Consider the following 24,125-nt stretch of genomic DNA (forward strand, 5'->3'; position numbering starts at 1 on the left):
TAGATTTCTCCTCTGAAGTCACCGCCGCTCTTCGGGTAACTGATGGAGCTCTTGTGGTTGTGGATTGCGTTTCAGGTGTGTGTGTACAAACTGAAACTGTACTTCGTCAAGCTATCGCTGAACGTATCAAGCCTATTTTGTTCATGAACAAGATGGACCGTGCTCTTCTTGAACTCCAATTGGATTCTGAAGAATTGTTCCAAACTTTCCTACGTAAAAATCTCTGTGCTTACTTCTTTTATTATAATACTCAGCCTGTCTTCGAGCGGCAAACTGCAAACTTTCAAAAACCGTCTCATACACGTGGTTCATTCGCGCTGCCAATTCCGTCACATAGTTCTCATCACAGTCGTACTTACACCTGGAGGGTCGGAGAAAAACATCCACTGGTAATTCCATTTCCCTGCCGTATAACAAAAAGTGGGGGGTATAGCCCGTACTGCTATGCACCGTTGATCTGTACGCCAGAAGAACATAGGGTAGCCATTCATCCCAGGTTCTTTGGTCCTTTTTAACATAGTGAGATAGTACGTCCTTGATCACCCGATGACTTCTCTCGATAAGACCATTGCACTCGGGATGATACGGTGTGGTTTGTATTTTGTCGATATTTAATAGCTTACAAATTTCCTTCATGAGTGACGACACAAAATTTGTACCCTGATCGGTGAGCAACTGCAGAGGAGTACCGTGGCGACTTACTATTTGCGTTACAAAAGCTCGAGCCACAGTATCAGCCTTCTGATCAGGTAAGGCTACTGCCTCTAAATATTTGGTGAAATAGTCCTGGAACGTAAGTATATACTTGTTTCCTTTGTATGTTGTTGGTAACGGACCCACTATGTCCATTGAACTTCTTTCGAATGGCTTTCGAACAGTTGTAAATTTTTGCAAGGGTGCTCTAGACATATGGGGGGAAGTTTTACGTCTATTGCATGACTCACAATTCGAACAATACTTTTTAACATCACGTGTCATAGACGGCCAAAATACCCTATCCTTAAGTAAAGCTAATGTTTTCGCTTGACCGCCATGACCTGCAAATGGTAAATCGTGGTAATCATGCAAAGCCTTCTGCACAAATGATTTCGGCAACACTAGTACTTCTTTTCCTAACTCATCAGTTTTAAATAAGAGCTTATCATTATCTATGAAATAACTATCCCTAAGATCTTTGTTTGATGAAAGCGAATCCCGTATTTCAATGCAAAACTCGTCCTTATCTTGTTCTTTCAAAATAACATTTTTATCCCAAACTGGCGTTGCTATATTTTCCTGTATTTTACATAGTGTTTTATTTTTAACGAAAGGTAATTTATATACCATTATCATGGTATTCGTTCCCTCAAAACATTCTCTTAATTCTTCTTTAACTAGGCTCCACTTTAGTTTATCGAGACCACATCCTATTCTGGGTATTGCCAAATATCTCTCCCCAGATTTATTCATTTCCTCCCGTAACGTTTCTAGACACTGTCTCAACATGTGGTACGTTGGTTTATGGTAGTATTCGTCCTTTGAAATTAAATGGTATATTTTTCGTTTCTCCGCTATTTGCGGTACTATGTCACCAACTCCTTTCTCCTCGGATCTTAATTTTTCAACGGAGCCAAATCGCTTTTTAAATTCCTTTGCAATACCAGCTCCCATCGCAAAATCCGCCGAAACGCAATGAGCTAATACCCAACCTTGGGGAGCATCAAACAAATTTCCCTCTACTTCATTAATGCATAACTTATCTTTCTCATCCTTTCGGATTAGGGAAACTATACTGTTTCGGCTGAGAGCATCCACGTTTCCATGCTTTCGGCCCGGTCTGTGGATAATCTCGAAGTCATACTCCATTAGCATTAAAGCCCATCGTGCTAGTCTCGAGCTCGGGTCTTTGATATTCATCAACCATTTCAATGGTCTGTGGTCTGTTATGATAGTGAAACGGCGTCCATATAAGTAGCACCGAAATTGCTTTATCCCAAATATGACAGCAAGACACTCTTTTTCGGTAGTCGAATAGTTTAGCTCAGCCTTCTTTAGTCCTCTACTAGCGAAAGCCACAGGGCGTTCATTTCCCTCTCTCACCTGGCTAAGTATAGCACCTAATCCTGTGTTACTCGCGTCTGTAGCCAAGATGAAAGGCTCATTGAAATCTGGGAAAATTAATACCGATTCTGATGTTATCGCGGCCTTTAAGCTTTCCACCGCTTCCAATTGCTCTTTTTCGAATTTAAACGCGACATCTTTGCGCGTTAACTTCGTAATTGGGGCCGCTAATCGGGTAAAGTCCGGTATAAATTTCCTATACCATCCCACCAGCCCTAAAAATTCTCTACAATTCCTAACGTTTTTTGGAACGGGGAAATTCTGTATCGAGTTGATTTTTCCCGGATCCGGTTGAACGCCTTGGGCAGATATTATGTGACCAAGATAAGACACCTTTGGGACCGCGATCTGGCTTTTCTCCATCTTAAGTTTTAGTCCTGCATCTCGGATTCTATCAAAAATAGTTTGTAGTTTGTTCAAATGATCGTCGACACCCGTTCCATTGAAAATTATTATATCATCTAAATAGACGAGGCAATGAGTACCTAACAATCCCGAAAATGTAAAATTCATGAAGCGCTGAAACGTCGCGGGGGCATTTACTAGCCCAAACATCATTCGGTTGCTCTCATAGTGCCCGAACGGCGTGGAGAAAGCTGTTTTTTCTCGGTCATTCTTCTCCACTTCTATTTGATGGTACGCCGACGCTACATCAAACACGCTAAACAGATTAGTCTTCCCTAACACATCTACTGTCTCTTGCAGATTCGGCAACGGGTACACATCTTTCTTAGTTACCGCGTTGAGTCCTCGGTAATCTATACATACTCGGGGTTTTATCGATCCGTCTGACATCTGCCGGTTAACGATTACAACCGGCGCCGACCAGGGTGAATGAGATGGTTTAATAATATTTTTCTTTAACAGCTTATCTATTTCTTCCTGTAAGAACTCTCGTTGATGAACTGGTACTCTATATGGACGTTTACTAATTGGTGGTACATTCTCAGTAATAATTTGATGTTTGACCTTGTGAGTTTTCGTAAACCTTTCGTCACCATTGTCGAAAATATCTCGATAATCCAATAACAATTTTTCAACTTTCTCTTTGTCTGTTTCTGATAGATGAGCCAATGAGATCGATTCCAAAAATGTTGATGTCTCTCCGTTTTCTCTTATCATTGCAACCATCTCGCTTTTTACTTCTGGATTAACCTTCTTATTCGGTATTATACAACTATACGCTCTAGCTATCTCTGTATGCTTTGGGATCGTTATTGATTCTTCTCCTATGTTTGCAACCAATACTCGTGGTTTTTCCCCTCTTGGAACAGCACATCTTCCTATTAATATATTTGGATGAAAGGGCGTTTTACTTGATTCAATTACAATGTCGTTCTTTTTATTATTATTACGCACGTCAACCGCTAACACCTTCTCTGTAAACGGTTCAACGATATCTTCTTCAACGGTGATAACAGGATTACATTGACAGTTTTTATCATTGTTTATTTCCGTTGATAATTCTGATACATAATCATTCGCGAGTTCCAAATTATCTACCTGACCTACACCCAAACCTGATGTGGTGGATTCTCTACATTCAAGGGAATCTGTAGACACAATACGCTGCGACCCCAAATTGACGTTCATGATACTTGAAAATCTAACATCAATACCTCCTACATTTAGGCTACCTTTACTAAAATCAATAATTACATTGTGAAATTCCATAAAATCGCGTCCCAATACTCCATCTGTGGTTAAAGGCAAATTGTCCAAACATACATAGCACGAGAAATCTCCTAAATTCGATTCATTCCCCAATGAAAAATTTAACTCAGTCGTACCTAGCATGTCAATTCCGTGTCCCGTTATTCCCGAAATACTAAAATCTCCTGACATAGGTTTAATTGCTTCCGAAATTACACAAGAATGTTTAATTATCGTAACAGGAGAACCGGTGTCTACTAACATCGTTATTGGTTTGTTTTTATTGAACAATTTAATAGAAAAAGGTGTTTCAAAAATGAGTCTCATATGCGGTATAATCTTATTTACAGTTGGGTCATAATTTTCGACAGACTTTATTGACCTATCGTAACCCTTTAATTCGAGTCTCCTGCGGTTCGGGTATTCACCGCAGGACGATATGCGTTTAAAGAGTTCGTCTCATTGTACCTGTTATTTGCGGGAATTTGCGGTGATCTAGTAACCTGCGGGGGCGATTGTCGGCCCGTATAATTGTTATCGTTTACATTACGTCGCGGTTCGTTTTGATAATCTCGCTGTTGGTAATAAAAATTTCTTCGGTCGCGGTTGTTTACCTTATCGGATGAATGACCCTCTTGAAAACTAACACGGCGTGGGAGGTCACGCCTTTGGTCGTAGTTCGGTTGCATTTTATTTGAAGGTAACCTACATTGTTTACTAATATGACCGGGTTTTCCGCAATTATAACAATTAAACACGGTTGTCTGTGCATTACAAAATTTCGCAAAATGACCTGACTTTCCGCATCTGTAACATAATCTAGTAGTCGTATCCACCGCTCCTATATTAATTCGATTTGGACGATTTCGGTTTGTAGCCTGATTTAATTCTTCAAATGATGCGATCTCTTCCGCTTTATCTAGAGTTAAATCCGTTTCACGCATAAGTAACGTTCCTACCATTTGACTTAATTCACGTTTCATTCCCACTTTAAATTGACTTAGTGCTAATTCATTAATTTTTATAATAACTCCCGGTAATTCTGCTGCTGTTACTTTCGCTTTGTCCTCCTCGATAATCTCATTCGCGATAGACTTTATACTGGTTACGTAAGACGACACGGATTCATCGTGTTTTTGGAACGCGCGCATTAATTTCCCTAGTGCTTCTCCCGGTAATTTTCGCGGGGTAAACTTTTTAATTAATTTTTCCCGTAATTCTACATATGTGACCTGATTACTCTGTAAGTTTGTTTCCGCCTTATAAAATTTATAAGCCTCTCCACTCAATCGATACCTAACAATATGAAGCATTTGTGTTTCATTCCAATTATCTAAGATCGCACGTTGCTCTAACCTTTCAAAATACAGTTTAACATTTTCTCGACCTGAAAAAGATTCTACCGTTCCTGCTAACATTCCTAAAGAAATCGGTGTAACCATCATTGGTGTTGTTAGAATAGAACCTTCAGCTTCGCCCGGAATTTCTGCTACGTTATCATCGGCGTTCATAGTGATTAAGATTTTTATTATTTTTAATGATAGTCACAAAATATTCACCTACTAACCCCTGCACGACAAAATTTATTACTTTATACGTACAAACAAAAGAATGATTGACAAAACATTAAAGAAAATTAACTCGAAATCTTTAAATTTTGAAACAGGAAATAGTAACAAAAACAAAATAAAAAAATAACAATTAGATTTTATTTCTACTTTTACATCAAATTGTGCCAACCCCACACCTGACACCAGTTTGTCACAAACTAGCTCTCGAGAACTGCTCGTTTCCCGTAGTGGGTTTCCTAGCTAGGTCCACGGAGCGGCTCGCGTACCCAACTGTCCACGCACTACCGTTTTCTTGATAGCTAGCAATGACTGAGTTAGGGTTTGGCACACTGCATTCGTTCACTTGAAAGCGAACGGCAGTAATTTGAAATTAAGAATAAAAATAGATTGAAAGAAAACGAAATTTCACTGCTAAAGAATAAGTTTGCTTTATTTTTGAAAAAGAACGTATTATATTATATAAAAAAAAAACAACTGACAAAGATTTTAAAAAGTAAAAATTACATGACATAAGCTATTCAACAACATCATTACGAAATTTGCCGAGGTGGTTAGCAGGTTCAATGAGAAATCGGAAGTTTAAGATTTTAATAACGCTTACCCGTTTGTTAAAGTAAAATATTCATCGAAGAAAGAGAATCCAATTCAACGAATTTTATAACTAAATTGCTATACGTTCAAATCGCACGTTTCGACTTTAAAAACACAACAAAAACTTTAATTTCCCGGTTTCGCCCGATGCTTTTCTATTCCAATCCCGTAACCGACTCCCCGATTTTTTCTTCATTTCTTCCCTGCTCCATCTACTCTAACTGCCACCTCGGCACATTCCTGCCAGAACCGCCTACGTAGTATTTAGTCTGGACCCTCGGTTCTCAAGACGCAACTTCGTAATTAAATTACAAAGTTCTGCCTGTATTGCGTTTTATTATTTTTTTTTTAATCGCTTTCGAATCCCAAAATGCGGTTTGTTACAATTCTTACGATTTTCTTTTCGGATTTTAGTATGAATGATCGATACGAAAATCCCCACTCTTGCTACCGGTTGAGATTTAAGCGAGACTTCGACCTTCCAGAGCTGATAATTCTCACAACGTTCGCAGATAAAACGTATCTCCCGCGAATTTTAAACCATTTTAAATTAAACTAATAAGTGAAACTTTAAGATTTTACAGCCATTTAACGTTACCTTGAAAAAATCATTATCAGTTTTTAGTAATAATTATTAAGTGATACTTAAAAATAATTTAAGAGGTGGGTTAAGTTAATTTGAAGGAAAGTGTGAAAGAAATTAATTAATACAAAAAGAATTTACTAGTTTATTAACACACCATGGAAGGCGGTTAGTTATTCTAAAATTATTTTTGGGTCCTTTTTGTTGTGAATTGATTGTCTTTGTTCGCTTATTTAAGGATTTTTTTTAAGTTTTGCGTGCTTCTGTTATTTTGTTGACATTTGTGTGTTAATTTTTGTTTATTATAATAATACATTACTTAAAAAAATTTATCTTTGTAGAAATGGATTCAGCAGGATTTACCGAATTTGGAAAAGCTATGATTGATTATGTTACCAAATATTTGGAGAACATAAGAGATAGGTATGTAGTGTAATTAAAGAAAATATGATTTTAAAGAGTTTACCTCATTGTTTTAAAAGAAATTAGTGTAATTTTAAACGGGTTTTCCCATAATTGAAATTCCTAATTGTTCAAGAACCAAAGCTAATTAAAGTTAATGTTTCGTTTTCGTTAACATTGAATGATACATCGTTACACCGGTAATATCATATGTTTATCAAAATCCTTTTCAATGAAAAGTTGGTGTGCTATGTAATAGTATAATAATAATATTTCCTCGATTTAAAATAACATATATCTTGAAGATGATTTATAATTAAATCGAAATTGGTAGAACCGAAAATAAAACAAATCCATCAGAAAAGTGCAAAGAATCTAATTTTATTTAATATATTACTTGATTTCAACGATAAGAACCTAAAAAAAAATTTACTTTCACTTTTTTACCTATTTAAACAATCTCTAACAACAATATCCATATTTCAATAACCCCGGATTGTATTTCGTTCAATTAATAATCTTGTCAATCTCGCAATCGTTCATAATCGTGTCAAGGCCCCTTATTAAGAGATTAAACATTCTCTATCACAGATACAATATCATATTATTATAGCTATTATAAATAAAATTCTGTTACAATTTTAAACTGTTTTCAGATCCGCGTTTTAATTTATTTTGATTTATGCCTATGATATATTTGTTTTAAATTGATATTTAATAATTAAAAAAAAACAATGAGTTCACTATTAATTTGTGATTAGAGAATGTGTTAACCGTAAAAACAGAATGTTATAGGTCACACATTCTCGTGCGACAAACGCAATGTGTCCAAGAAGTAAAAGTTGTCAGTCTGCATCGATATAGAAACAAACCTTGACCTAATCGGTTATGATTTTTCGTTCTTAGGCGTGTTTTACCAACCGTTGAACCGGGATATTTGAGACCTTTGTTGCCCGATTCCGCACCATTAAAACCAGACCGTTGGGAAGAAGTTTTGGAAGATGTTGAGAAAGTTATTATGCCAGGAGTAAGTAAACGTAAAAATAATTCTCTCGATTTTATTTTGTATCTTATAATTCTAATCAATTCAACATTGAATGTTATTTTAATCTTTGATACTAGAACAAAAAAACATATAATCTTAATTGGTTTTAAATTATTCAGTTTTAAACTTCAAAAATGAATACATTATAAAATTTAAAATTAAGATGTAAAACTTGCATATAATCAACACTTTTTTTTGACATTGAATAAATTATTAGTTAACGTTGTTTATTAAATTACAAATGAGACCCCAATTAGATAGGGTACAACGTGTACAGTATTTTGATGATAACAAGAGATCCTCTTAACCGATTTTGATGAACAATATCTCATTTGAAAGCTTAATTCTTGGCCAATACGAAACAATTCAAATATCATTTGAATTTTGGTAAAACTCCCAAATGTTAGGAAAGTACACAAAATTAAACTTTCTTAAATGGGGTCAAAATCTATACCCCATTTGTTTCGCCATAGCTTCTTCTATTGAAATTACAGAATGCTCGATCTCAATTCTTTCCCGTTAACCTTGTACAGTACTCAGAACGACACCATGTTCGGCTTGTTGTTTATGTTGTTTATGGACGACCAAAATTCTAGCCCCCAATAAGAAAAAAATAATTTAAGTGTTTTGATTAACACAAGAAACTAACTAATCAAACACATCACATCAATTATCCTCTTTATTAATTGGCCTATCTTAATTATCAAGATCTCGATTGAAAGTATGGTCCACAAAGAGCACGAAAGTAGAAATGCCCGATTTCAAAACCACGATTTCATCTAATTTTCACCTATTCGAATTTTTCTCGGTATTTATGCATCTGAGAGCAAAAGTGTAAAAGAGCAATATTGTTAAGAATAAAGTTTGCTACACCTTTTATACCATAACTTTATTTCTAATATGTTTCGAATCCCATGATCTACTAGCAACAAGATGCAAAACCACGATTTCATCTAATTTTCACCTTTTCGAACATTTCTCGATATTTCTGCATTTGAGAGCAAAAGTGGAAAAGAGTAATATTGTTAACAACAAAATTTGCCACAACTTTTATACTAAAACTTTTCTTCTAAAACGTTCCGAATCCCGTGCTCTAGGTACAAACAACAAAATGTAAAACTACGATTTCATCTAATTGTCACCTATTCGAATATTTCTCGATATTTATGTATCTGAGAGCAAGAATGTAAAAGAGCGATATTGTTAAGAATAAAGTTTGCTACAACTTTTATACCAAAACTGATGAAATGATATGTTAAAAATGTTTATTTCTAACATATTCCGAATACCATGCTCTACCAGCAACAAGATGTAAAACCACAATTTCATCTAATTGTCACCTTTTCGAATTTTTCTCCATATTTATGCATCTTAGAGCAAAAGTGTAAAAGAGCAATATTGTTAAGAATAAAGTTTGCTACACCTTTTATACCATAACTTTATTTCTAATATGTTTCGAATCCCATGATCTACTAACAACAAGATGCAAAACCACGATTTCATCTAATTTTCACCTTTTTCAACATTTCTCTATATTTCTGCATCTGACAGCAAAAGTATAAAAGAGCAATATTGTTAATAATAAAATTTGCCACAACTTATATACTAAAACTTTTTTTCTAATACGTTCCGAATCCCATGATCTACCAGCAACAAGATGCAAAACCACGATTTCATCTAATTTTCATCTTTTCGAACATTTCTCGATATTTCTGCATCTGAGAGCAAAAGTGTAAAAGAGCGATATTGTTAAGAATAAGGTTTGCTACAACTTTTATACCAAAACTTTATTTCTAACATATTCCGAATACCATGCTCTACCAGCAACAAGATGTAAAACCACAATTTCATCTAATTTTCACCTTTTCGAATTTTTCTCCATATTTATGCATCTTAGAGCAAAAGTGTAAAAGAGCAATATTGTTAAGAATAAAGTTTGCTACACCTTTTATACCATAACTTTATTTCTAATATGTTTCGATTCCCATGATCTACTAACAACAAGATGCAAAACCACTATTGCATCTAATTTTCACCTTTTTGAACATTTCTCTATATTTCTGCATCCGAGAGCAAAAGTATAAAAGAGTAATATTGTTAACAATAAAATTTGCCACAACTTATATACTCAAACTTTTTTCCTAAAACGTTCCGAAGCCCGTGCTCTACAAACAACAAAATGTAAAACCACGATTTCATCTAAATTTCACCTATTCGAACTTTTCCCGCTATTGATGCACCTGAGAGCAAAAGTGTAAAAGAGCAATATTGTTAACAATAAAATTTGCCATAACTTATATACTAAAACTTTTTTTCTAATACGTTCCGAATCCCATGATCTACCAGCAACAAGATGCAAAACCACGATTTCATCTAATTTTCACTTTCTCGAATTTTTCTCGATAATCATGCATCTGAGAACAAAAGTGTAAAAGAGCAATATTGTTAAGAATAAAATTTGCTACAACTTTTATACCAAAACTTTATTTCTAACATGTTCCGAATACCATGCTCTACCAGCAACAAGATGCAAAACCACGATGTCATCTAATTTTCACCTTTTCGAATTTTTCTCGATATTTATGCATCTGAGAGCAAAAATGTAAAAGAGCAATATCGTTAAGAATATAGTTTGCTAGAACTTTTATACCAAAACTTTATTTCTAACATATTCCGACCACCATGATCTACCAGCAACAAGATGCAAAACCACGATTTCATCTAATTTTCACCTTTTCGAATTTTTCTCCATATTTATGCATCTTAGAGCAAAAGTGTAAAAGAGCAATATTGTTAAGAATAAAGTTTGCTACACCTTTTATACCATAACTTTATTTCTAATATGTTTCGATTCCCATGATCTACTAACAACAAGATGCAAAACCACGATTTCATCTAATTTTCACCTTTATGAACATTTCTCTATATTTCTGCATCTGAGAGCAAAAATATAAAAGAGTAATATTGTTAACAATAAAATTTGCCACAACTTATATACTAAAACTTTTTTCCTAAAACGTTCCGAAGCCCGTGCTCTACAAACAACAAAATGTAAAACCACGATTTCATCTAAATTTCACCTATTCGAACTTTTCCCGCTATTGATGCATCTGAGAGCAAAAGTGTAAAAGAGCAATATTGTTAACAATAAAATTTGTCACAACTTATATACTAAAACTTTTTTTCTAAAACGTTCCGAATTCCGTGCTCTACAAACAACAAAATGTAAAACCACGATTTCATCTAATTTTCACCTTTTCGAATTTTTCTCCATATTTATGCATCTGAGAGCAAAAGTGTAAAAGAGCAATATTGTTAAGAATAAAATGTGCTACAACTTTTATTCCAAAACTTTATTTCTAACATGTTCCGAATACCATGCTCTACCAGCAACAAGATGCAAAACCACGATTTCATCTAATTTTCATCTTTTCGAATTTTTCTCGACCCTTTACCCTTTATACATTGTTCTCTAACACTCTTGCTCTCAGATGCATCAATGTAGAGAATTTTTCCAAAATATGAAAATTAGAAGAATTCGTAGTTTCACAATTTGGTTAATGGAAAAAACAGTATTCTGAGCATGATACTGAAAAACTTTTAGAACAAAAGTTGTAGCAAATTTTACTCTTTATACATTGTTCTCTAACACTTTTACTCTCAGATGCATCAATGTACAGAATTTTTCTAAAATATGAAAATTAGAAGAATTCGTAGTTTCACAATTTGGTTAATGGAAAAAAGAACAGTCGAATTTTCGAATTTTTCTCGATATTTATGCATCTGAGAGCAAAAATGTAAAAGAGCAATATCGTTAAGAATATAGTTTGCTACAAGTTTTATACCTAGACTTTATTTCTAACATATTCCGACCACCATGATCTACCAGCAACAAGATGCAAAATCACGATTTCATCTAATTTTCACCTTTTCGAACTTTTCTCGCTATTTATACATCTCACTGCAAAAGTGTAAAGGACCAATATTGTTAAAAATAAAGTTTGCAACAAGTTTATTGGGTATAGACAATCGAGTATATCGTTTACTAGTTATAGACCACCTAAAACAGGGCCATTATGTGTTGTTTTTGTGTACTTTGGCAATATTTTGGTGTTTTAGCGGAATTCGAGACAAATTTCAAGTCAGGCATTTCCATTTTCGAATTGGCTAAGGATTAAGCTTTTGAATGAGATATTGTTCATCAAAATCGATTGAGATGTTCTCCTGTTATAATCAAAATACTATACATGTAAAATCTTATCTAATTGGGAGTTAGAAAAATTGGGGGCTAACTTCGTATAGGTGCAAAGCTGATGTTTACAGCTATTGCGAGTAGCCATTTTACCATTTTCTTCAGTTTTACTAATAGTAATACTATGGTATTATGACCGGTAAAAGGCTATCTTACAACGCTTTAACGCAAAAACTCAACGATTGCTGATACCCAATATCTTCTACAGCGCCGAGGAGTTCCTTCAAATATCGACATCATGACAATCTATATTTGATTACATAGCTTATTCTACATTCTACATCGGACTTGTTTCGTCTTTTTACTTTGTATATCACTTTCATCCGTAAAAATATTATTATTAACTTTACCTCCAACCTTATAAGGCATAGTTAAGTAATCGGTTCAAATTAAATCAATTTTTTGCTGATGGTATTACACGGCTTAGATATTTTTAATTAGGAAGTTTCTGTAGAAACTGCTATTGCATTACTACTGTATCTTGCATTGATAAAATACATGTATTGCATGACAATTTGTAGTCAATAGAGTCCTCACTGGAATCATTGAATATATAAATCTTCTATAGAATTGATTACGTTTTACTTTCGTGGAAGAACACAAAGACTCAAATTCAATTACAAAATCTCTCCTGCATTAGTTCTTGCGCTAGACGTTCTATAGGTCAAATTAACTGATTTTAATAAAATGATGAAGAAGTACATGTATGCTCTCTAATGTGGTGAACGAGTCTTAATAATATGCCTATACAGTGTGTCCCCGGATTGTGTCCCCGTAAGGTATAATTGAGGATAAATCTTTCAATTCAAATTCCATCTTTTGCAATTAAAGTCTGGATGTCATAAAACTAAATATAACCAAGTTTTACGTCAAACGTCCTCAAAGTACCAAAGTTAACGCAAGAAGTTTGTTAACCGTTGCAGTTAAAGTGGTCTTTCTGAGCAATGTACAACAAAAGTTGATTAAGATAAAATTTTTGTTATGTTAAATTATAGCGATATGCCGAATTTTATTAATTTAGGATATAAAAGCACAATGCAGATTTTTACCAAATAACGTATTTAAATCATTTCTAATTAAAATGATGGAATGTGGGCCGCAACTATCTTTGGAACTATCTGTTGGAAATATAATTTATTGCGCTTTTCTAAATCCACGCCGTGAAGATAATTAAATAAACAATTTTCAAGTATTTCCAAATATCACAAAACAGCACACCACACATTCACTTTCTGGGAATACTGGCGTTTACAAGCTATGCGATAATGTGGATTAGTCTTTGACCAGAATCGACAATTTTGTGATGTAACCCATAGTACATTAGTGGTGAACGATGCTTCGTCCGAAAATATTATGTTTTTTAAAAAAGTTCTGTCTTTCAAAATTTTATAACCAAGCCACAAACAATAATCTAAACGTTTTGCTTCATCACCTAATTCGATAGTGTGGTTAAATTTTGGTTTATACGGCAATATTTTATTTTCTCGATAAATTCTTTGTAAATGGAATTTACTTATACCGACTTGAACTGTCCTTTTTCTTAACGACACCTTACCGTAATCCATTGCGTTCGCTACTGCAACAATTGACCCCGTAACATGTTCATCTAAAAGCTTTTTTTCCTTCCTTTTATTTTCCACATTGCCCGTTTCCGAAAAATTTTTGACAACTCTCTTAATTGTTTTCTTATCTACTAAAAATCCAAATTTTTCCTCAAATTGTCTTAAAACTGCATTGTAACTAATGTTCTCCAATCCATAGCACTGCACTGTAAATATTTTATGTTGCAATGTAAACATGATCAATTAATATTTGACAATAGGCTAAAGCTAAGCTATCAAATGATAATTGTTAGTTCACTCAGATCATTTGTTTTTATTGTAAAACGGAATATTAGAAAAAAATTGTCAAGAAAAACTCATTTTTTCTTTTATATGCTAAATTAATAAAATTCGGCATATCGCTATAATTTAACATAACAAACATTTTATCTTAATCAACTTTTGTTGTACATTGCTCAGAAAAACCACTTTACCTGCAACGGCTAACAAACTTCTTGCGTTAACTTCGGTACTTTGAGGACATTTCACGTAAAACTTGGTTATATTTCGTTTTATGACATCCAGACTTTAATCGCAAAAGATGGAATTTGAATTGAAAAATTTATCGTCAATTATACCTTAAGGGGACACCATCCGGGGACACACTGTATATTATAGAAACAATCTTTTAAATTTGAGCCTTTTGTGTGTTAATTCAATAATAATGGATGAAGAAGTTTGTGAGTGAGTAGTTTCTTAAGGTCGAACACCATGCTAGTCTTTGACTAGCCTAGTCTTCAGCATAGTCTTAGACTTGCTAATCAAAGAATTTGAAATTTTATCACAATCTTTGTCTATCACTTTGTTAAGAAATTTAACCTTTTGCGATGCTTTAGGAAACAATTCTTTACTGATACTCTGTCTTTAACACCGTCCATATTGCTTACTCTAACGTATCAGTAACCTCAACATGTTCTAAGATGAGTATTGAATCGTAATAAAAAGACTTTTATTATGTTAGAGAGTTGCTCTGCATTAGTTAACGATTTTTCACAAAAACCAAAAAATATCATTAATAATTCGGATACTTAGAGGTGCTGATCCAAATTTTAAGCCTCTTATTGCCAAATATTGACTTGTCAAGTATTGACAAGATTGACATTGATTTATGAGTCAATTTCCCCTTCGATATAATATTTTCGAATTTTCTATAAGAAATGCTTTATATTAGGATAAAACTCATTTTTTATGGTAATTGTAATATACATTTCATGCATGGCAGTTAACGTGTTAATAGTTTGATAAGTTTTTATTTGTTGTAATGCATTTTATTTCATATTTAGTTTAATTAACATAAACATTATTTTTATTGTTAGAGTTAATTTCATTTTAAAGACCATGAGAACGTATAAATGATACAATTTCTGGACGAGCTATATTTACGTTGATATCATATATAGGTTTACCATCCCCATCAACCACACCTCCCACAATAACGCCAACAAAATAGTTCTCAAACATGCATGGACCACCTGAATCACCCTAAATTTTAAATTAATCAAGTTTGATCTAAAAACTTAACAGCGTTAAACTTACCCCTGCAGTGCCCGTTTTCGATGCTTCCACTCTGATTAAATTGTTTTCATAAGCTTGCACAACATTATCAGTCACCTGCAATTTTTTAGGAAATCCGCCACCAGTTACACCTCCATAACCAAAACTTCTAACGGTAGAACCTATAGCTACATCATGCAATATATACGAAGTTCTATCAACTTTATCATTTGGTCGAATTTGTCCAGATACGTATATTACAGCTATATCATATTGAAATCCCTCCTTAGGGTCGTATTTAGGATGTCTGAATAAATTGTCTGCTAGATATCGTTCGCCTTCTTCGTCCCAAGAATTCTTTCCCATGTACATTTGAATGTTCTTCGGATCGCATTCTAAAGTACAATGAGCTGCTGTCACGACTCTTGTTAAACTAAGGATGGTCCCTCCGCAAACTACGCCACTACACGTGAAGAAAACATAAAACTTTGCATCTGAAATGTCGATATCGTGGCCGTTTAGTATACGGTGTTGATGATGAGCAGTACGCTTCAGAGGGGTGGCTAAAAATATGTAGATTTAAAAGAAATGAAAGTGTATTAATTACATATATTTACCAGTTACTGAAGCCAAGAAGAGAAATATTAAAAGAAATGAAGTATTCATTGTGACTATTGGAAGTTAGTGGTTATAACAGTTTTTATAGGCATTAAAAAAATTTTAAAATTTGTACTATTTAAAACGCGGCTTTGTCTTTGCACAGAATTACCGGGAATTTCCAGCGTTATTTATAAAGAAATTTTACTTCATTTAAATAATTTCTTTTTAATCCTCAATGCTACAATGGTCATACCAGAGATATTTCCTAACACAATTTATTAATTAACTCCATATGCAAGAATTTGATCTCGCAAATATAGAGTAAAGCGACAAATTCATCGTAAAATCTGAGGTGAGCATAGAGAGACTTAGACGATTGCAAAAATAAAATTGTTGGCAGAAAGAAAAGTATTGCTATTAAGTTTATATCATCGACTTTACAGAAACAATTCTTTCCGACTTCTAAGTTGCATCGTAAAGGATGCCATCTGAAAGAGTACAAGATTAGCAGTTTGCTCGATAATTAAATCGACTGTTGACTTTAAGGTCAGGCTCGAACTAGCGACTTACAAGTGCTTGGACGCGTTTTAAATGGTATGAGTAGAACAAATAATTTTTAAGAATTTTCCAAACATTTCCATTACTTAGATTCAAAGTATTTGCAATTATTCGAGTAGAAATGCCTGGTTCTTCCTGTATTATGTTCAACACATTCTCTTCCAGTTCTACCGTTCTGACTGTCATTGGCCTTCCTGATCCTCCACTTCGTTTCAGTTAGCCTGTTTCATGAAGATGTTGATGAATACTTGAAAAAAAAATGCATGTCGGTCATCTCGGCGTTCGTATAGCGACTCATGACAAAGGACTTTACTAATAATATAATAAATATTAATAATAAATAAACTGTATTTCTTTTCAATAGACTTAGTAGGCGGAATTTTATTAAAAGATACTTTTATTTCGGCAACATTAGTAACGTTAAAAATATCAAAAAAAGTTCTGCCCTATATCTCTGAAACAAAGTGGATTTCTAAAAATCATTAAAGGACAAAATATTCTTAGCAGAATAATCCCTTGAATTTGCTTAAATTGCTTATGATGGCTATGTGGAAGAATTCAAAATATAATCTATTTGAAGTGATTAGATTGAAACGGGGTTTCTGCCATTCTTGGTATAGTTCCTGTCTCCAATAAACATTCTTTGCTTTCGAAATAGAATGATAGTAATTCTGCCAGCAGTCTCTAAAATTCTTTTGATCAGATCAATTTCTTACATCCCTTCCTCTATATTACTTCATTTTTCACTAATTTTGTTCAGTAATTATTATCCTATTTCTACAAAAATTTTGTCATGTTTCCTTTCTCATTTGGTTTTATTGCATAATTTACCAACACAAATCTATTTTCAATTTGCTTATTCTTCTTATTAAAACTTCGTATCAAAACCTTTCTAGTTAATCTCCCAGACTACCTAAGATTTTTCTTTATTTACTATCTCCTTGTTTATACTGTGACCGGATTTTAAAAAATTGCCGGATAGGCTGGATACCGGATATCCGTTCCACCACTAATTTTAATAGATTTATATATTTTGAAAGTACTTAAGTTTGTATTGACTCATTCTTTATAGTTGTTAACATAACAGGCTTGAAGGGAATTTTTGTATAATTTCTGATTCGGAAATTGGAGTTTTCGCCATATCTTGTATGGAGTTGTTGGAAAAAGTGGGTAATTGTTATGAAATTTATAGTGACAGTACTAATAAAGAGATGCAAAAAGCCGTTTTGAAAAATCACTCTTAGTTCTTGAGAAATACATTTTTAAAATAATAGACAATTTTTTTTTATTTTGCAATTTTCACTGATTAAGTTTTAAAAATTCGTATAAAACTAAGTTTTCGGAAAATGAGTATGAAAAAATTTCCCAAAGTGTTAATAAAAGTGTCTTCTTTCCAATGAACCAACCCGTTTTGGAAAATAACTTTTAGTTTTTGAGAAAACAATATTTGAAGTTTTGATAAAATTTTCGATGTTGCAATTTTCATCGATAACTTTCAAAATTCGATATAAAATTCATTTCTTGAAGGATTCTTGTGGAAATATCACCAATTATTAATTAAAGCATCCTCTTTTTAATGCAAAAAGCCGTTTTGAAAAATCACTTTTAGTTCTTGAGAAATAAATTTTTGAAATAATCGAAATTTTTTCGATTTTGCATTTTCCGCCGATTAAGTTTTAAAAATTCGTATAAAATCCATTTCTTGGAATATGAGTATGCAAATTTCCCAAAGTGTTAATAAGACTGTCCTCTTTCCAATGAACCAACATATTTTGAAAAATAACTTTTAGTTTTTGAGAAAACAATATTTGAAGTTTTGATAAAATTTTCGATGTTTCAATTTTCATCGATAACTTTCAAAATTCGCTATAAAATTAATTTCTTGAAGGATTCTTGTGGAAATATCACCAATTATTAATTATAGTATCCTCTTTTTAATGCAAAAAGCCGGTTTGAAAAATCACTTTTAGTTCTTGTAAAATAAATTTTTGAAATAATCGACAATTTTTTTGAATTTTGCAATTTTCGCCGATTAAGTTTTAAAAATTCGTATAAAATCCAGTTCTTACAATATGAGTATGAAAATTTTCCAAAGTGTTAATAAAAGTGTCTTCTTTTCAATGAACCAACCCGTTTTGGAAAATAACATTTAGTTTTTGAGAAAACAATATTTGAAGTTTTGATAAAATTTTCGATGTTGCAATTTTCATCGATAACTTTCAAAATTCGCTATAAAATTCATTTCTTGAAGGATTCTTGTGGAAATATCACCAATTATTAATTAAAGCTTCCTCTTTTTAATGCAAAAAGCCGTTTTGAAAAATCACTTTTAATTCTTGAGAAATAAATTTTTGAAATAATCGACAATTTTTTCGATTTTACATTTTCCGCCGATTAAGTTTTAAAAATTCGTATAAAATCCATTTCTTGGAATATGAGTATGCAAATTTCCCAAAGTGTTAATAAGACTGTCCTCTTTCCAATGAACCAACATATTTTGAAAAATAACTTTTAGTTTTTGAGAAAACAATATTTAAAGTTTTGATAAAATTTTCGATGTTACTATTTTCATCTATAATTTTCAAAATTCGCTATAAAATTCATTTCTTGAAGGATCCTTGTGGAAATATCACCAATTATTAATTAAAGCATCCTCTTTTTAATGCAAAAAGCCGTTTTGAAAAATCACTTTTAGTTCTTGAGAAATAAATTTTTGAAATAATCGAAAATTTTTTTCGACTTTACATTTTCCGCCGATTAAGTTTTAAAAATTCGTATAAAATCCAGTTCTCGGAATATGAGTATGAAAATTTTCCAAAGTGTTAATAAAAGTGGCTTCTTTCCAATGAACCAACCCGTTTTGAAAAATACCTTTTAGTTTTTGAGAAAACAATATTTGAAGTTTTGATAAAATTTTCGATGTTGCAATTTTCATCGATAACTTTCAAAATTCGCTATAAAATTCTTTTCTTGTAGGATCCTTGTGGAAATATCGCCAATTATTAATTAAAGTATCCTCTTTTTAGTGTTGCTTCGTTAGTTAAATCAGTATCAAAAAAGTTTATCTTATCAGCTTTCTTAATAATTTCATTTTTATTCAAATATCGCAATAATGTGGCAATATAGGGTATCACTTCAGAAATGCACCAAAAATTATAACTATAGTGGTCAGATAACCTGATATCCGGCCGAAGGGGATGCCAAATATCCGGTATCCGGCTTTTCGCAAAATCACTATCCGTTCCATCATTAATTAAAATCTTTTGGTTGATTTTTGCGCGATACCAATACATTACGAGATTGTGGGCAAGGTACACAGACAATTTTCCACAATATTTTTTGAGTAAGATAGATGAGTTGGCATATTTGTGAAGTCATTAGATAATATCACCATTTCTTTAGTACCATTTTCAATTATCCTTTGTCTTCTACTTTGTCTCAATCAAACAATCTAATATTTTTTTATCTTACAGATCACTCATTGGCATTCGCCGAGATTCCATGCATATTTTCCAACGGCTAATTCTTATCCTTCGATAGTAGCAGATATTTTAAGTGGCGCTTTAGCTGTAATTGGATTTACTTGGGTTAGTTAATTTATAATAATTTTTTTTTAAAGTAATAAACAAAATCTATTTTTTTAATATAGATTTCAAGCCCAGCATGTACTGAATTAGAAGTTGTTATGCTCGATTGGTTGGGAAAAATGTTAGACCTTCCACCCGAATTTTTATCTTGTTCAGGTGGAAAAGGCGGTGGTGTTATCCAAGGCACAGCGAGCGAAGCAACTTTAGTAGCTTTGTTAGGGGCGAAAGCACGTACTCTCGCCCAAGTTAAAAAAGAACATCCCGAATGGACCGATTACGAAATCATTTCGAAACTTGTTGGATACACTTCAGGTAAGAAAATAAATTTCTTCTTAGATATTTTATTTTTAATTCTATTTTCGTTTTAGCTCAGAGCCATTCTTCTGTTGAAAGAGCTGGTTTATTAGGTGGCGTTAAGCTTCGTCATTTAGAACCCGATTCAGAAAGCAAATTAAGAGGCGACACCCTTGAACGGGCAATGAAAGAGGACCGTGAAGCTGGCCTCATTCCATTTTACGTAAGTCTTTTATAGTTAACACAGTGAATATTGCGAGAGAACCTTCACTGATTTGCGAAACTTTTAAAACACGATGCAATCATTCTAAAAGAGAAACTCTACTTTAATTTCAATTATTAACATTAACAATTATTATTACCCTTATATTTCTTAATCACATATTTATGCTCTACTTAATTCAAACCATTTCAATCTTCTAAAAAGTTTCTATTTTTTATAATATAGGTTGTGGCAACTTTAGGAACAACTTCATCTTGCGCATTTGATCGTGTTGATGAAATAGGCCCCGTTTGCATTGAAAACAACGTTTGGCTTCATATTGACGCTGCTTACGCTGGTTCATCATTTATATGCCCGGAATTCCGTTATTTAATGAAAGGAATCGAAAAAGCTGATTCCTTCAATTTCAACCCACACAAATGGATGTTGGTTAATTTCGATTGTTCGACAATGTGGTTAAAAGATCCTTCATGGCTCGTAGACGCCTTCAACGTTGATCCTTTATACTTAAAACACGACCAACAAAATTCCGCCCCTGATTACCGTCATTGGCAGATTCCTTTGGGACGTCGTTTTAGGGCATTAAAACTTTGGTTTGTTATGAGATTATATGGGATTGAAAATTTACAAAAATTCATTCGAAAACATGTTGCGTTGGCCCATCATTTCGAAAGTTTAGTTCGTGATGATGAGAGATTCGAAATTACGGCCGAAGTCGTGCTCGGATTAGTTTGCTTTAGATTGAAAGGTTCAAACGAATTAAACGAGAAATTATTGAAACGGATCAATGCTAACGGCGTTATCCATTTGGTTCCATCTAAAATTAATGGAGTTTACTTTTTGAGATTGGCTATTTGTTCTCGATTTAGCGAAGAGGAAGACATTAATTTATCTTGGAACGAAATTAAAATGAATGCTGATGAAGCATTGAAGGAAGAATGTAAAGAATAAGTAATCAATGATGTTGAGATTTCTGTTTTGTATTTATTGCTAGAAAGATTTTATTTATTAAATTTATTGTTAAATTTATTAATTGATGGTAAATATGTAAGTAAACAAAAACGACCAATGTAATGTAGTGAGCAAGTATGTGTATTTATTTGCTAAATAAATAAATGTTGTATATAAAGTATATGTTAGTTTTAATTAAATAATGATCCCAATTTTAAATAATTAATTTTTCTAATTTATTACTCCCTCTGTCCCAAATTATGGTATTCATTTCTCTAAAATTTATGGATTAAGGAAAGTTTGGAGAATTAACCAGATTCTATTTAATATAATATAATGTAATCTTAATTTAATTAATGAAAGAAACTAGAGTTCTGTTTGTCGAAGGTTAAATTAAGTCAATGTTGCGCTGCAAAAGCAAACGGTTCATAACTAAAGTTATGTTTATGGCTGCAGTGGCCAGACCACGCTATGACAGTGCTAAAAAACAGTATTTCAATGGCAAAATAGGACTCTGGCCTTTTGTTTATAAAGAACCTGCAAAAAGAAATAGCATGAACCGGGTAAGAGCATCGAGTCTGTTAACGCAGCAGAATGCAAAAAGATGATTATCGATAACGTTGTACCAGCCATTAGATCCAAATTGATAGGTTCCAAATTGATGATAATGGATCAAGATAACATAATTCATAAGCAATAACACCATATTTATCTCAATATCTTATGCACAAGCCGGGAAATCCCACAATATCAAAATTGACAATCATCTACATTAAATTCTGTTCTGACTAAAAAGTAACTAAAGGTGATAGAGAAAAACGTTTCCTACAAAAATTGATGATAAAGGATCAAGATAACATAATTCATAACCAATGCCAACATAGCTAACACCATTTCTTATGTACAAACCAGGAAATCCCAAAATATCAAAATTGACAATAATCTACATTAAATTCTGTTATGATTAAAAAACTGAAAGTGACAGAGAAAAACGTTTCCCTTAAAACTTGATGATAATGCTAATCAAGACAACATAATCCATAGCCAATGCCACCATAGATATCACCACTTCTTAGACTCAAGACAGGAATTCTCAAAATATCAAAATTGACAATCATCTGCGTTAAATTCTGTTATAAGTAGAAAATTAAAGGTGATAGAGCAAAACGTTTCCCATAAAAATTAATGATAATGAATCAAGATAACATAATTCATAACCAATGCAATCATAGATATCACCATTTCTTAGGTTCAAGCCAGGAATTCTCAAAATATCAAAATTGACAATCATCTGCGTTAAATTCTGTTATAAGTAGAAAATTAAAGGTGATAGAGAAAAGCGTTTCCCATAAAAATTAATGATAATGAATCAAGATAATATAATCCATAGTCACTGCCACCATAGATATCACCATTTTTTAGGTTCAAGCCAGGAATTCTCAAAATATCAAAATTGATAATCATCTGCGTTAAATTCTGTTATAAGTAGAAAATTAAAGGTGATAGATAAAAACGTTTCCCATAAAAATTAATGATAATAAATCAAGATAACAAAATTCATAACCAATGTTGCCATAGATATCACCACTCCTTAGGCTCAAGCCAGGAATTCTCAAAATATCAAAATTGACAATCATCTGCGTTACTTAAATTCTGTTATAAGTAGAAAATTAAAAGTGATAGAGAAAAACGTTTCCCATAAAAATTAATGATAATGAATCAAGATAACAAAATTCATAACCAATGTTGCCATAGATATCACCACTTCTTAGGTTCAAGCCAGGAATTCTGAAAATATCAAAATTGACAATCATCTGCGTTACTTAAATTCTGTTACATGTAGAAAACTAAAGGTGATAGAGGAAAACGTTTCCCATAAAAATTAATGATAATGAATCAAGATAACATAATTCATAACCAATGCTATCATAGACATCACTATTTCTTAGGTTCAAGCCAGGAATTCTCAAAATATCAAAATTGACAATCATCTGCGTTAAATTCTGTGATAAGTAGAAAATTAAAGGTGATAGAGAAAAACGTTTCCTATAAAAATTAATGATAATGAATCAAGATAACATAATTCATAACCAATGTTGCCATAAATATCACCACTTCTTAGGTTCAACCCAGGAATTCTCAAAATATCGAAATCGCCAGCAAACATCGCCAAAAACTATGAAAGAATTAATAGTGTTAAAAGTGCCTTCGACGCATTAACTAAAGAAAAGTTAGATAACGTATTCTCGACACTACAAAAGTGCATGGAGTCAACCATGATGGCCTCAGCAGGCAACAACTATAAAATTGATTAAATTTGAATCTGAGCATGCTATAAAAAACTTTTCGAACGAAAGTTGTAGCAAATTATATTCTTAACAAAATTGCTCTTTGCTCTCAGACGCATAGATATCGAAAAAAATATGAAAATTCATGAATAAGGAAAAGCTTCCCTATTAAAGGGCTTTTACATTGAACCAGCTGAATTGTGTTTAAACGTGTAAAATTTTCATTACTGTATGTTTGAATTAAGTTACAAATTGAATTACTAATTTTACAAATACAATAAAGCAGTTTCTAAAGTTTTGTATACCATAATTTGGAACAGTCCCGATTTTAA

General features: G+C 32.8%; 2 protein-coding genes across 3 annotated transcripts; one reads left to right on the forward strand and one right to left on the reverse strand.

Annotated features, from left to right (window-relative positions):
- The first annotated feature begins 6,409 nt into the window (after positions 1-6,409).
- LOC111414048 (aromatic-L-amino-acid decarboxylase) lies at positions 6,410-21,686 on the forward strand. Of its 2 annotated transcripts, none has more exons than XM_023045208.2 (7): positions 6,410-6,666; positions 6,840-6,921; positions 7,807-7,927; positions 19,924-20,037; positions 20,100-20,349; positions 20,406-20,554; positions 20,780-21,686. In XM_023045208.2, exons 1-7 carry the CDS (start codon positions 6,657-6,659, stop codon positions 21,503-21,505), a joined length of 1,452 nt encoding a protein of 483 aa, XP_022900976.1. In that variant the 5' UTR covers positions 6,410-6,656; the 3' UTR covers positions 21,506-21,686. The 2 variants fall into 2 exon arrangements, with proteins under 2 accessions (XP_022900976.1, XP_022900977.1); XM_023045209.2 differs by having other exon boundaries at positions 6,410-6,578.
- Positions 15,041-15,985, reverse strand: LOC111414049 (chymotrypsin-2-like). The gene is made up of 3 exons (XM_071196587.1): positions 15,910-15,985; positions 15,335-15,855; positions 15,041-15,280 (listed from the first exon to the last, which is right to left on the reverse strand). Exons 1-3 carry the CDS (start codon positions 15,956-15,958, stop codon positions 15,128-15,130), a joined length of 723 nt encoding a protein of 240 aa, XP_071052688.1. The 5' UTR covers positions 15,959-15,985; the 3' UTR covers positions 15,041-15,127.
- Positions 21,687-24,125: the final 2,439 nt, after the last annotated feature.

Source organism: Onthophagus taurus, chromosome 6, assembly GCF_036711975.1.
Source record: "Onthophagus taurus isolate NC chromosome 6, IU_Otau_3.0, whole genome shotgun sequence".
In the NCBI taxonomy this organism is placed as follows: domain Eukaryota; kingdom Metazoa; phylum Arthropoda; class Insecta; order Coleoptera; family Scarabaeidae; genus Onthophagus; species Onthophagus taurus.

What these genes read in the sequence shown, in the direction of transcription:
- LOC111414048 (XM_023045208.2), top strand. An exon ending in TTGGAGAACATAAGAGATAG is followed by an intron (nt 6,922 to 7,806) that starts GTATGTAGTGTA and finishes TTTCGTTCTTAG; the next exon opens with GCGTGTTTTACCAACCGTTG. An exon ending in AGAAAGTTATTATGCCAGGA is followed by an intron (nt 7,928 to 19,923) that starts GTAAGTAAACGT and finishes TTTATCTTACAG; the next exon opens with ATCACTCATTGGCATTCGCC.
- LOC111414049 (XM_071196587.1), bottom strand. Translation starts at nt 15,958, where the DNA reads ATGAATACTTCATTTCTTTTAATATTTCTCTTCTTGGCTTCAGTAACT. An exon ending in CTTCTTGGCTTCAGTAACTG is followed by an intron (nt 15,856 to 15,909) that starts GTAAATATATGT and finishes ACATATTTTTAG; the next exon opens with CCACCCCTCTGAAGCGTACT. An exon ending in CGAAAACGGGCACTGCAGGG is followed by an intron (nt 15,281 to 15,334) that starts GTAAGTTTAACG and finishes TTTAAAATTTAG; the next exon opens with GGTGATTCAGGTGGTCCATG.